General features: G+C 34.9%; 1 protein-coding gene across 17 annotated transcripts in view; it reads left to right on the top strand.

The window, feature by feature from the left end:
• The window catches only part of LOC142352801 (uncharacterized), a 255743-nt gene that overhangs the window by 7891 nt on the left and 232507 nt on the right, over positions 1-15345 (top strand). For all 17 annotated transcript variants that reach the window (XM_075404917.1, XM_075404926.1, XM_075404919.1 and 14 more), the window contains 4 exons: positions 2117-2270; positions 4743-4902; positions 5242-5476; positions 14862-15083. In XM_075404917.1, coding sequence (XP_075261032.1) covers positions 2117-2270; positions 4743-4902; positions 5242-5476; positions 14862-15083 — 771 coding nt within the window. The remainder of the gene's footprint in view (positions 1-2116; positions 2271-4742; positions 4903-5241; positions 5477-14861; positions 15084-15345) is intronic.

Genomic DNA, 15345 nt, shown 5'->3' on the forward strand with positions numbered 1-15345 from the left:
ATATTGTGTAATTAAAGGTCTCAGTGGCCAACTATAGATAAACAAGTGAACTTAATATTTGATATCGGTAGATAGCTAATGGTTATTTTGACTTTCGAATTAAAAAAAAGGGCAATAGTATTCTTCAACTTATCACTTTTTGTTCTGGTTTGCGATTTTTTCTTCTTATTTTACTATATTGTATCATTTTCGTAAATTAGCCTCATCGTTTAGAGCTTTTTTAATCGTTTTGTTGAATCAAACAATAATTTGTCTGTTGTTTAAACGTTTTAAATGATGTCTTCAGGGCTTAGACAATTTGTTTCAGCAGAATTTTGTGAAGTTTAGTTACTTTTCAGTTTGTGGTTCTTTTTGTTGTCATTTTGTGATAGTCGTTTTACAAAAAGAGGAGACGCAAATGAAAATGTTATATTCTCGCGGTTAATATCTTATAAATTTAATGGCCTCAAAACTGTGGTTTCGTAAAGTTGTTTGTGGAACTTATTAGTTCAGCTTGTATTTAATGTTATTTTATAGTATTATTATTTAGTCTCATTAATAGCAGTCGCGATTAGTTTTCCAAGTAGTTGCAAGACAAACTGTCTTCTCTTTTAGTCGAAAGATTTTGTTGGCTTTGAATTTTGAAAATATTTGTTTTTAATAAAAAAAAGTGATAGATTTTTGAGATCTGCCAAATTTATTTCTGTTAAATTGTAGCTAAGCATCTCTTTATACAATTCACATCATTTATATATTGAAATACAGTGTGCTCTTCATAAGGGTTTTATTTTCCTCAAATGGTCTTTCTTCGTGGAACAACCAGTTTTCATGAAAACCAATTTTCGTGATTTTTGTATATTTACCCCATTTTTGTAGGTTTTTGTTTTCTTTTCACACAACAATTGTTGTCACCTGCAAAAAATGCAAACGAAGATTTTTATTGTTTTTAGTGATCAGCTTAATATTTAATTGATTGGGGGGACATCGTTTTCGTGCATAATTTTTCGCGCAAATTTTTTGTTTTTGCCTGTATTTGTCGTTCTTTTTGTAGTCGTATGACATATCCTGGATAATGAAAGGCCTCAGTCACTCTCTATTGAGGTTTAAGAGACTCTCTCAATGATTTCATTTGATGCGTAATATTTCTGATCAGTTCGAATTTAATTCATTTCTAGTCGACTTGTTGCCAAGTTGCATTGAGGAAAAAGTCCCATATTCTGTTCCAAAGAAGTACCAGTTTTCTTCTTAGTATAAATTTTATCTGATGCCATTTTGATTTGGTTATTAGTGGTTTTCAAAAAATGGACAAGGAGTTTTGGTCGTAATTAATATTTGTAACTATTTGATTTTTATTGCCGTCTTTTCTGGTAGTCATATTATTTTAGCCACAGGTCTCATAGGCACTCTAGAGTAGATTGTTTTATTCTTTTAGTAGTTTGTTGAACGATATGTTGATATGTTAATTTTTTTTATCTCTTCCTCATTTGGTAGACAATCAAGTGAATAATGTAGATGAGCGGGGTCGGAACCTAATGTGCGAACGCACATTACCGAGCCGCCTTGTTTTGAATTTATTATTTTTTAGTGCCTTACCGAACGGATACTAGGAGGCATTATACCTGTTTGAGCACCGTTTCAGAGCTGTTCAAAGTCAATCACTGTAATTAAGTACGAGGTTGAAATAATTTGTGATGAATTTTTTTTATATGCAAAACAACCGAGGAATCGCTTCTTTTCTAAACAAAATGTTTTACTTGATGGTTTGGGCCATTTTGGAAACGCTCATTAACGATCTTCTGTGTTCTTTCTACTTAATCTTTACCAGGAATCCAGCAGCTTAGCTATTTACTATTCAGAGTTATGCAGACATTTTAGAAGGGCTGCTAGTTTTGTAGCACAAAGTTGATGCGCGGCGACACAAAGCCATACGAGTTTTTTGACAATGGAAGACAAAAATTTACCGAAGTAGGAAATGTTTATGATAAAGCTCCCTCTTCGGCTAAGTGGGTGCATGTAATGTTATTCCCAATCCCCGAATCGACGCAAAGTAAAGACCCTGTGATTTGATATGCAATGATTTATATTTTGAGGGGGGGGGTTTGGTTCAATAACGGAAAAAAATGTTTTCTGTTTTCAGATCACTGAGGTGCTTCTTCCTGGACAAGGGACCACATTGTCAACAGTCAATGAGCAACAACAGAGTAATGCACAAGGAGTACAGAGTTCTTCTGCCTCCCTCCCTCATCACTCCTCTCCCAGCACGACATCACCCCCTCCCCCTCATCACACTGGTTAGTTCACTCATGTTAAATAGCGATTGACGTTTCCAAAAAAGATGCACATTCAACGGGCGCGTTGAGTGGTTTCTTGATACGGTGATTAATTGCCCTTCAACGAAGTTCATAGCAATTGTTGTAAACTTGTGTGTCTTTTTATGCAAAATTTTTGCTTGATAATTTTGGCTTTTCGAGTAACTTTTACGCCCTTTGACTTTTTGCATTTCGCGTGATCTAGAATTCTCTCTCAATCACAATTTCAAGCAGCAGAACTCATTTGGCGGCAATTTAATACTAAAAGTTAAAAAGTGCGCCGAAATTGGTGTCATCTTCTACTTTAAATCTTAATAGTGGTATTTGTTAGCCTCTAATGTGGTTATTTGAAGCCCACTATTGAACTTCTTAGTCCCATTTAGGCGCCCCCCCCCCGACTGAAGCAGGCTGCAATTGATTAGAGCTACAACTAGTCGTTCGAGAGCAATTCTTCCGACGCTTAGTCGGTTATGTTTAATATTGTCAATGTTATGAAATGTAGCAAATAAATTGAAGAGAACAAATTTTTAATTGCTCTCAAACGAAGTTTGTAGCAATTATATTAGTCCTGTCTGTCTTTTTTATGCGATTTTTTGCTTGACCGATTTTTCGTCTGACGCTTTTGACTTTTCGTCCTCAAAAACGGGATAAACAGGTAGCGCCCAGCGGGCATTAAGTGCTCTTAGAGCCTTTCAGCTCTGTTTCTGCTCAAACTGTTTTGCAGACTTATACTTATGATGTGAAGGGCGGTTCTTAAGAAGTTGCAGATCCCTCCACTGTTGACCCCCCCGCGTGTTGCTATCCCCCCTCATGAGCCCTCGCTGCAACCTGCACCCCCGTTCCCAGCTACTAACGAACAACCGCTAAGAACACGCCAATTTATACTATTTTGCACAAGTTTTTTCACGCTTTTTGAAAATTTTTGATATTTTGTTTTTATTAGCCCTAGGTGTCAATTTCCTATAGATTATAATAATAAGTTACTGCATAGTTTTTAGTGGTAATGGAATGGTTTCAACATTTTAACATCGCAATTTTTTACCATTTTTGACAATTTTTGTAATTTCAATTTTTTGACGTTTATGACTCCAGTTTTAGTAATTTTTTGATTGAATTTAAATTTTTTCAATGGATCTTTATGAGCTAGTTAAACTATTTCAGGCTGGAAACAGTGATACTGTATAGTCTATTGTGACAACGAAATGGTTCTTAAGATATTAATATCTAGAATTTTAGCAATGTTTTTTTTTTCAATGTTCTTTGTCATTATTTTTCAATGTTTTTTTTCCTATTCTGTGCCATTTCATCTGACCCATTTGACGTTTGTCTACAGAAACGGGATAAAGAGGTAGCTTCCAGTTTGCGTAAAGTTCTCTTAGATCTGTTCAGCCCACTAGTCTTCAAGTATGCGATTAACAGATATTGTTTTGGAGACTGATTCAAGGTAGGTGTGAAGGGCGGTTTTTAGAAATCAACCCCGCCCACATGCCGTCCCCACATCAGTACGCCCAATAAACTTTTGCACCCCCGCTGAGCTCACCCTACGGTTACCTTAAAATTCTAGAAAAGGAAAGAAAATTTTGATTGAATCTAACCTTTGCCTGATTCAACTTTAACGATATTCTTTTGCAGACAGTTGATAGTATTCAAATATGGCGAAACAAATAACTGTGCTCTCGCCCAAAATTTAATCTGCTGAAAACTTTTAGCGGTTTAATCATGTCAACATTAGCCCCCCTCTCCCAGTGACATAGTGGGCATTAGAAATTAACGTGTTCATGACCTTAAAAATGCATATTTTATAGCAAAAGGGCACATGATGAAGGGAATTGCTGAGCAATCATTGAATTTAATTTGATATCGGATATTTACGGCGCTGTAAAATTTTCAGATTTTTACCCTCTATCCACTATTACATTGTGTATAGGTGGAATATAAGTATCAGAAATTATAAGGTCAGTTGTGATTTTAAGTATTAAAGAAACCCGGAACGTTTGACATTCACGAAGTAACATTCACGAAACGCCCTCTGGACCTTGTGATAATTCAACCGGATCTATTCTGTTTTGCCCCCCCCCCCCCCCCCCCCCCGGGTTAGTGGGCTTATAGCTTTAACGCCCCCAGGCGCACGTGCTGTTTTTTTTACATAGTAACGTGATATATATAGCAACATATAATTTGTAACTGGGGGCGTAAAAAACCCGGGGGGGGGGGGGGGGCAAAACAGAATAGATCCCTTCAACCATATATCACATCGTATTTAGGGGGAATATGGTTTCAAGTATTTCAGATGGTTGGAAAGTTTTATTCAAGTAGCATTCGAGTTTTACTCAACATTCATTAGGTCAAGTAACATTTAATTCTGTGAAAATTCAACCATCTATTGCAGTGTGTAGAAGGCCAAAATAATATCTGGAAATTGTGATATTAATTCGATTTGGGTTATGATTTCAGGTGCTGCGACAGGGGATGCTAGAGCAGCCGATCTCCTCTCAGCTAAAGAGGCCTTACTCTTCTGGTGCAAAAAGGTCACTGAACCTTATCCCTCCATCCAAATCACAGACTTCTCACACTCCTGGCGATCTGGTCTCGCATTCCTCGCCCTCATTCACAGGTAATACAGTAACTAACATCCTTTTGTGCTTTTCGGAAACAAATTAGATATTAATATAAATATTAATAACATGGAGATGGAAAACAGATGAACATTAATGAATCAATTCAGGTGTCGCAAAGATGTTTGAAAATATTGAATAAAAAAGCATGAAGTTTGGAAAATTCAATTGCATTGGTTCTATTAGTAATTTAGAAGTGTATTTGTTATTGAATTAACTAATTGATATTTTGCCTATCACAATAAGAATGCGCAAAAACAATCGGAAAATATTTCTAACAAATGTTCAGGCAACATTTCGGTTTTTTAAGGTTTGTACAAATTTTATCCTGCCAATAGGTTCTACCCAGAGATTGTGAACCTGAACCACATTCACCCAAATGACGCCCACTCGAACCTCCAGCTGGCGTTCACACTTGCCGACAGACACTTGGGTGTTCGACCCATTCTGGAACCCGAAGACTTGCTCATGAGTCGAGAACCTGACGAGAAGTGCGTGATCACTTATCTGACGTCTCTCTACTTGGCCTTGCCACACACACCGGCAGATGTTCAGCAAAGTGACTTTGACGATGTTAGTGGAAATCATAATCCAATCATTAATCATTGGAATTATTCCCCGAATTAGTAAATTGTTTATTCTATGTCACGCTACAATTCAGCACGTTTCGAGTTAACTTTGCAAGACGAACGTCTGTAAATTGATGATTTAAGGTTTTTCTCTGGTTTCCAGAGTTATCGGATTGTAAAGTAATCTGGTAAATGGATTAGAGGAACTACTGGAATCGCTTGTGCGTTCATCTGACGTATTTTGCGTAATTCTTCGACAGACACTTATCTTTTGCATCACTCTTCATAATTTTTAATTTCTTATGTTTAATTGCTCTCAAACGAAGTTTGTGTCAATTATATTAGTGCTGTCGGTCTTTTTTATGCGATTTTTCGCTTGACTAATTTTTGTCGGACCCATTTGACTTTTCGTCCTTGAAAACGGGATAAACAGGTAGCGCCCTGTGGTTATTAACTTCAATTAGAGGCCCGTAGCGGTGTTTAGTAGTCCTTCAAGTGCTTAGTGTGATGAAGCTACCGGGAAGGACGTAGTTTAAGGTTAAAAGTCATTTTTAGGAGTTTTTGCGTCCAAAATGTTTCATTTTTTTTTGTTTTTTCGTCATTTTTCAAATTTTTCGTTGTGCCAGTCTAAAATTGAGGCTGGGTAAAGTTGATAAAGGCTTTTTGCAAGACAATCTTTATTTGACTGTTTAAAGAGCTATATATTTTGGTAATCCAAACAAAAACACGCAAATTTATACTCATTTTCACAATTTTTTTTAAAAAGATTGTCATTTTTTGAATTTTTAAGCCCTATGTGCCAAGGAATCTTCTCTAGAGTTTTTTTTAATAGATTACTGCTTAGTTTCTAGTGGTAATAGATTGAAGTTCAACATTTTAACTCTCCGACTTTTGTCATTTTTTTTACAACTTGCAATTTTTTCAAGTTTTTGACATTTATTGTCATTATCCAGGTTGTTCCAGCCCCAGGGACTAGTTTTCAAGTTTTCGACATTTATTGTCATTATACAGTTTGTTCCAGCCCCAGGGGCTAGCAAATTTCCTTAGGAGTTTAAAAATAAGTTTCTGGAAATTTGTAATTGTCAATGGAATAGTTTTTCAACTTTTTAATATCATAAATTCTAAAAAATTTTTTGATAAAACTGGTTATTTTCAAGTTTGAAATTTTTCGTCCTTTTTTTGTTTCTCCAGCCTCAAGAGCCAAGAAATCTCCTGTAGGGTTTAATAGTAAGTTACTGTATAGTTTCTAGATGTAATGGAATGTTTTCAATATTTTCACTTCGCGAATTTGGCATTTTTTTGACAAAATTTGCAAATTTCATTTTTTTGACCTTTGTTGTCATTATTCAGGCTTCTTCAGCCTCAGAGGTCAAAAAACCTCCTTACGGGTTTGATAATAAGTTTATTGGTAATAACTGCAAAATTTATTGGCCATGGAATAGTTTTCAGATTTAATCACAAATTTTAGCAATTTTTTATACAAAACTCTTCATGCCAAGGAACCTCCTCTAGGGTTTGATAATATTCTACTGCATAGTTTCTAGATTTGATGTATTTTTCAAGATTTTAATATCGCGAATTTAAGCAATTTTAAAAATATTTGCAGTTTTTAAGTTTCTTTGAAATTTTCTATCATTTTTTAGACTTCTCCAGTCTCAAGAGCCAAGTAATACCCTCTAGGTCTTGATAATAGGGTACTGCATAGTTTCCAGATGTATTAGAATCCTTGTAAGTTTTGAATATCACGAATATAAGCAATTTTTTAAATAAAATAATAGCATTTTTGTCAAGTTTTTTTTATTTTTTTTCCGGCCCAGGAACATCCTCCGAGGTTTGATAATAAGCTGCTGCATCGTTTTTAGAGTTAATGGAATGGTTATCAATATCTTAGTGACCCGGGTTTTAGGCAGGGAAAAAACTTTTTAAGACTTGAAGTAGGGATACTAGATAGTCTCTTGAGACATTGAAATGGTTCTGAAGATATTAATGTCACGAATTTTTGCAATATTGTTAAAATTTGCAATTGTTTTTAAATATTTTGAATATATTTGTCCTGTTCTGAGTTTAGCGATCATTAAAGTCTGGTGGATGGGTTACATGACAGAACTCCAGAGACAAAAATTGGTTTTGAATATTTTTTTTCACTGCGAAATGTGGAAACTTTTGTTTTTAATTTTGCGTTTTTGAGCTTTTTATATGATTAAATTACTAACAAGGCTAGAAAACTAGAATTTGCGCAGTCCAATCTCATCATGGAAAATATACCTAGCTCTTTCTCTCTCTCTCTCTGTTGGTTGGGGTTTCTTTCCTTTTATTTCTCATTTATGTTTGTCTCTCGCACACTATCACGCTTTTTCCTAACTCTTTTGTTGATGCCTCACTTCAACTCCTGTTATGGGGCGTGATGTCAGCATTTATTTTCCTCGCCTCACGCCCCTTCAATTAAGCTAAAGCTAGCCTCACTAAACCGTGGCTAGCTACTGACAAAGCCAACTGCTCGCGGGTCGTTAGAGAGCAATTCGCCCGACGTTAATCGGTCATGTTTTTGTAAATTGAATGTATCTTTTAGAAGAATTTCAACTGTATTGGGGCGCTGACTTTTTAAGACTCGAAGAGGCTTTATGGCTTTCTGTTTTTTGATGAGTGAGCGAGCAAGAAAACCGGAAGTTCAGGGAGTGAATGAAGCTCGAAAAAGTTGTTTCAGTGAACAAATTTCAAAAGCGGAGAAGAGAGAGAGAGAGAGAGTGAGTGGTTCTTTTGTTCATGCTTTTTTATGCAACAGAGCGAGAAATGTAGGTGTGAAAATTTCGCTAAACGAGCAAATTTTTCTGTTTACGTGCTGCTCTTTCAAGCGTGTTTTTTCTATTTTGAAATTTTTATCTTGTCTTAGAGGTGATTTCAGACTAAAGTTCTTTGACGAAGGCTTTTTGCAATTAAAAGAAGTTATACGCAAATTTTAGGTTTTTAAACTAATTCTCGGGTTTTAAGGCTATTTTTTGCTATTTATGGGCTATTATAGTATTGTATTGCTTTTACTTGTCGCTGAATAAAAGCTTAATGGGCGTGGCCAGTTTCTATTAGAGATAAAATACAGGTTCTTTGGTTGCAACTAATGCAATTTATTTCTTTGCACTTTTACAAAAAAAGATGCGAAAAGTTGTTGAATTTTTAACTGAGTTTTTCGCTTTTTTCAAAGTTTAGATTTTTGTGCTTTTTTCGGCCTTTTCCGATTTTGTGTGAGCAATCAAATTGTCTCGATTACTTGAAATTTTGTTTTCTCTTTGCATTGTACTTCTACAAGTATGAAAATTAATTGAAATTTTAATTTTCTTTTTAATTGAATTTTGTTTTTCAGTTAATTTAGCTTTCTCGTCTTTGAATGCTCACTGCGATCAGGACCTAGTTATTTAAGATCTGTTCACATATTTTTATGATTTTTGAAGTCGGATTGCAGTAGTGATTTAGGTCATGCTGGAACAGGCAGGAGCGTAAAAGCAAGTGGTTATGCGGCGTCAAATTTTTTTACTCTAATATTCAAGTAGAGTAAGAAATCGATTTCGCTTTCTTGCTAGTGGTTTTTTATTCACATGCAGCAATTTCTTTCTGATTTTTACTGTTTTCGATTTTTTGGATCGGATTTTTTCTAAATAGTTTTGGGCAATCCATTCATAGATCGTTCTAGACCTAGTTTTTTGTTTGAACCATATTTCCCTTTCTCGCTAGTGGTTTTTTGTTCACAGGTGGCATTTTGACATTGATTTTCTGTTTTTTTTTAGTTTTTGATTGATTTTTTTTGGATATGATTTTCCCAATTCCCTCTCATAGTCCGTTCTAGGTCTAAGTTTTTGTTTAGTCAATGAAGTGTTTTTAATTGTACGTCGGGACTTGTCCTGCAATGTTTTTTTTCGTTTTCTCAATTGATGATTCTTGCGACTATTGACTTTTCAATTTAGTGACTTCTACTGCTCTGGAGTTAAAATTTGTGGGCGGGACGTCATTTTTCTGCTTTTAGGTCAATTGCGTGACTCACCTCAATCAAAAAAGATTTCTGAACTCAATTACTGAAATTTATCTGAACATTTACCAGTTAGCGATCAATAATGTGCATCTAAATATTGCCAAACTTATATGCCCTAATTCTTGAGTATTAAAGTATTGAGTTTTTGGTTTCGATTATTTATTTTGAACAATCTATATTCAGATATTTCCTTATAGAGCGTATGTGTTTCATAAAAATTACAGTCCGAATATAAGCCAAAAAAAATCTAGTGGTCTATTAAAGGACTGGTGGTCAATCTGTCTATCTTATTTCTATAGTTGTTTCAATTATGGAAGGCCACAAGCGTCTATCGCGGCTTTTTTCGGCAATCTTCCGGCTATTTTAATCTGAAAAGAGTATTTCTGAGCGAGAGAACTTTTGTTTATGCGCCGCGTTTAATCAATCAGAGTCGGAGCACATGAATGCGTCCAATCAGTTAAATGTAGTTGAACGTTTTTAACGTTGTCATTTTTTGTCCATTTAGGTGATTTTGTGCTTTTAGTTTAGTTTTTGTAAATTGATGAGTTGGTCTCCAACAATGTTTAAAGCAATTATATTAGCCATGTTAGTCATTTTGATGCCATTTTTTGCGTGATCATTTTTTCGACTGATCACTTGACTTCTACAAGAAATACTAACCTTATGTAATCCTCCACAAGACATTATTAATTGCAGTGATGCAACAACGAGGCGTTTATTGGGAAAAAAGGATGGCTTGGCGGCGTGAATATAATTTTACTCTAATTTGAAAATTTTTTCGTTTGCATTTTTTGTGCGGCAGTTTCTCAATTTTTTGATCGCGGTTTTTCTTTGAATGATTTTCTAAATCAATTCGAATCATTTTAGCTCTAGTTTTTTTGTTTAGTCAGTGTTCTGCTATTCTTTTGTTATTCGGTTGCCGTTGCGATCAGTTCATTGCGGAAGAAGTTGTAGAGCGATTCTCTAACTGACTCTGACGCTCGGTAGCTGAATTGATGGGCGTGAAGTAATTTCTTGTTCTCTTCCTGGTATGAGTTTTTAGTTGAATTTTAGGTAAATCATATATGACTTTAGGTCATTCCTACTGTATTTTCATAAAGCTCTATTACTTGGAAGGCATTACTTTGAAATTTGATCTTTAATATCCACATTTTTCGCGTTGCTCCTTTTCCGGTCTTCAGTCCCAATGGTCTTTTCAATTGCTCTCGAATGCTCAGAAATGGTTTTTATGGGGAGTCCACGTAAAATAAAATGATCGCAAATGCTATAATTGAATTTTGTTTTTTGTTGTTGAAACATGGCTTCAGCTTAACTTCAGATTCATCTGTTGAGTAATTGATAATACAAATGTTTTTTAATAGCAGCAAAGTTATAGCTGGGCTATTAAATCTTGTGTTTAGTTTTTAGTCTTCAAAGTATTTGTAAATTAATAGGAAAAAAATTGTATTGAAAAGTCTGAAAAAGCAACTTAGTTTTTCCTATTTCTCTTTTTGTTTTGTTTTTCCTTTTGTTTTTAATTGTGAAAATGTTTTAATGGTTAAGTGTCATTTTATAGACTTTCTAACTCCTTTTATAAAGACTTTCCTTCGTTTCCTTCGTTTAATTTTGTGTCTATGGTGTGACATGTTTAATTTTTCGTTTAATTCCTTCGTTTAATTTTGTGTCTATGGTGTGACATGTTTAATTTTTAAAAGTTGTTTCTGTTTAATTGCTGATGGTTTAATTGTATTTATTCAATTATTTTGCTTGAATTTCACAATGTTTCTGCTATGCTTTTTAATTAGGTGCAAAAATTTGTACAGGTCAATGAGAAAGTCAAGGTGCGATGGCATTAAAAATGGGGCTAATTTCCGTCAATCTGTTTGGGATATTTTAGATTCAATTGTTCATCGGCACTTTTGTTCTTCAATTAATCTAAATAGAATTACTTCTTATTTAATTTGGGTTCGGTCCATTGTTTTACGAAAATTTTTTTGAGTGGTGAGTGCGGGCGCTTCAATTTCTTTCTGAATTTTAAGGGTTGTTAATTGCTCTCGAACGAAGTTTGAACTGAATATTGTAAACATGATCGTTTTGTGCAAAATTTTTGTTGGACCGTTTTGACTTCTCGACTGACTTTTTTCACTTTGCTTGATCTAAGTTCTTTCTCATTCACAAGTGTCAGCAGTTGAACTCAAGAGGCGTCACTCTATTTTTAAAAGTTGAACGAAAATTGGGTCTATGTTTTTTCTCTAAATCTTTCTTGTTATAGCGGTATATACTAACCTCGAATGACGTCATTTGAAGCCCGTAGTAGTGAATATAGTTAATCCCACCGACTGAAGCAGGCTGCCATGCTTTCGAGCTCTCGCTAGTCGTTCGAGAGCAATTCTTCCGACGTTTTTATCTATTATGTTTTTTTAAAAGCAGTGATGGCGTAGAAACTGCTTCTACGCAAATTTTGTGATCGGATTGATTGCACCCATAGAAAGAAACGTTTTTTTGCTGTATCGCTCTCTGAATTAAATCGCCCCCGCATGTCGATTGAAAGCAATTTGTCCGACGTTATTCAGTTTATGTGAACTTAACTGGTCTCACCGGTCAATTTAGCAGCAATTAAGAGGCAATCTTCTGGCTATGTTAGTGTTCTGAAGACACCGATTGTATGTTTCCAGGACAAAATTGGTTTGTTTCAGTATTTTTTTGCCCCATTGAATGGTATTTTTGTGGAGTTAACGTAATATAAAATTACCAAACGCTATAGTTTCAGTCTTTTTGTTCAACGTATTGAATTTTCTTTGCTGTTTAAATATGGCTTTAGCTTAACTTCGAGTAATTGATAAATCAAATGTTTTTTAAGAGCCGCAAAGCCGTAGCTGGGGCTATTAATGAAGTTTTTTGGTTTTTATAATTCAAAGAATTTGAATTGTATTGGGGCGCTGTTTTTTTTTAAGATGTGTTGACAGATTTTTCAATGACTTTGATCTTTCAAAACGAGATAAACAGTTAAAGACCAGCGGGCATTAAGTTTCATTAGAGGCCCAATGTGGACGTTAGTAGTCCTTCAAGTGCTTAGAGTGGTGCAGCTGCTGGGATGGCCTCGATTTAAGGTTGAAAGGTCATTTTTAGGAGTTTTTGGGCTCAAAATGGTGCAATTTTTCATGTTTTTGTGATTTTTTTTAAGTTTTTAGTTTGATTAGTCTTAGGTTGAAGGTTTTAAAAGTTGATGAAGGCCTTTTGCAAGACAAAATTACTCGTTATGACCATTTTATGAGCTACATTTTTCGTTACTACAAAGACACTCGCAAAATGATACTAATTTATGCAATTTTTTTCAAGTTCTTAAAAAAATTTGTATTTTTGAGTTTTTCCAGCTTCAGGGGACAGGTAACCTCCTATAAGGTTTGTTAATAGGGCACTTTATAGTTTCTGGTTACAAGGGACTGGTTTTCAACATTTTACTGTCTCGAGTTTTAGCACTTTTTTAATAAAATCTGCAAATTTTCTTAACGATTCCTAAAATTTTGTCAATTTTTGATATTTGTCCATTCTCAAGTGCCAGGAAACCTATTCCACGGTCTGAAAAATTAGTGCATGGCTGTTGGTTTCAATGCATTTGTTTTCAACAATTTAACCTTTCGAATTTTAAAAATTTTCTGATAAAATTTGCAATTTTAAGTTTTTTTTTCAAAACATTTGTCTTTTCAGTTTTTTTGCCTATGTAGCCAGATAACCTAATACAGGGTTTGCTAGTAAGTTATTAACTAGTTGCTAGGGTTAATTGAATGGTTTCCAACATTTAAAAAGAACGAATTGCCATTTTTTGTAATTTTTGATAAAAATTTTTGCCTATCGATCTTTGAACCAATTAATTTTTAAGGCTTGGAATTGGGTTACTGGATAGCCTCTAGGGACAGAGAAATGATGCTTAAGATATTAATAACACATTTTTCAGCAACATTTCATTAAAATTTGCAATTGATTCAATTTGTTAAAAACAATTTTTGGGTCACTCTGTCGAGTTAATCGATCTTCAAGGGCCAATGAATTTTTTCAGGCCTTGCAGATATAATACTGCAGCAGTTTCAGAAACAAAAATTGGTTTAGAACATATTTTTTAAATAGAAATATTTAAAGGGATCAAATTTTGTCTAAGCGGTAAAAGCTTTAAAGTTTTGGTAATGATTATATTTTCGTTTAGTTTGATTGTTTGTTTCTCACTTTTTTCAGATGATTTTGTTTGTGTTTTGGCTGGCATTATTCAATTGATCTATTGGTCAGGTAGAATAGTTCTAAGTTTTTCGTTCAATTCTTTGAATTGAATTTCAGGACTTGTCCTGTTATGTTTTTTTGTTTCGGTTTCAAGATTTGTTTGTTCATGCATTCATGTAATGTCGATGGAATTTCGTGCGTGACGTCATTTTTCACTCTTGGTGGAGCAAGTTTTTTGTTCATTCGTGTTTTGTCAATTCTGGAAGTTCAATGGATCTATTATGTCCATTCGCCCACTGCTTAGTGGGCATCTAACTTTGCTCCCCAATGCATACGTGCTATTTTTTTTTATTGTAACGTGCTTTATAACAACTCATAGTTTGTGAGTGGGGGTCATATAAACACCGCCGGTGGAGGGGAAGAATAGATCCGTTTAATTTAAGTTTTACTATTTCGAACTCTGAACTTTGAAAAGGCAGCACAATGTGGAGGGTTAGAGAGCTTCTCTTACGTACTGCGTTATGAATGTTCAGACTTTACTAAACACAAGGATCACAATCCTTTCTAAAGTTTCCATGACTTCAACAATTGCATTGAAGTGCAGTCGGAACTTTGTATGATTGAAACGTGCTGGTACTCTACTATAAGCACAATAAACTGATCAAAATAATGCATATTTGAATTCAAGTCTGAAGGCATTGTATACTTCTTTCTGATTCATTATTGGAGACAATTGAAAACTATTGGCTTTTATCAGTCTAGACTTTTGCAATTCAATGCTTGAATGTAAGTGTTTGTTGAAACTGATGTGTGGCGTATCTGTACTTCATGTAAATTTGGTTCAATTAAAATTTTGAAACTGTTCTCTCTGCGATTATACTTAAAGTTCTATAAATGACGCTTTATCGCCTTCTTTTAAATGCAATAGCCATTGCCAGTTTGAGGCTATTTTAGTTTTTTTAACCAATATATTCGTAAACTATATTCTTTGTAGTTCGACCCTCATCTTTCGTGTTTTTTGGGTAAACAAACTATCATCAGCGCATATGTAATTAAATTTTTGCACCTTCGCATTCTAATGATAGAAAATTTATACACGGGGGGGGGGGGGGGGGGGGGGGGTGGGGTGGGGTGATTAAGTAGATACAAAATTGAGATATGAATGTGTTCTCATTTTCAGGAGAAACTGAGGAGGATATCCCTGTACAAAGAGATGGCAGAAGACCTCCTAGACTGGCTGGAACAGTCGATAGATGCCCTGAAAGACAGAGAGGAAGACTTCCCGAATGAGTTGATCCAGCTGAAGAATCTGCAGAAGAACCTGCTGGTCTTCAAACAGGACATCATGCATGCAAAGATGGTGGACAAGTACAAAATAGACGCTCTCTATGATGAGATCACGGTAAGCATTTGTAAATATCCCCGGGCCTCGTTTTAACATAGAAGTGATTACCAAGTCTCTTGGTCCCATGACCATAGCTCTATAGTGATACTCTGCATTCGTGATATTTCGTTGATTGAGGTCCCCCAAAGTATAAATTTGATGTTTATTTTTTTTCAACATCAAATGGTTCTTAATCTGTGTTCTGTATTTATTAACAAAGCTCGCGTTAACAATCACAGTGATATTACTAGTGTGTACACTACAGCATTTTTGAAGGATG

The sequence above is a fragment of the Convolutriloba macropyga genome, chromosome 14 (genome assembly GCF_964194025.1).
Source record: "Convolutriloba macropyga chromosome 14, txConMacr16.3, whole genome shotgun sequence".
Classification (NCBI taxonomy): Eukaryota; Metazoa; Xenacoelomorpha; order Acoela; family Convolutidae; genus Convolutriloba; species Convolutriloba macropyga.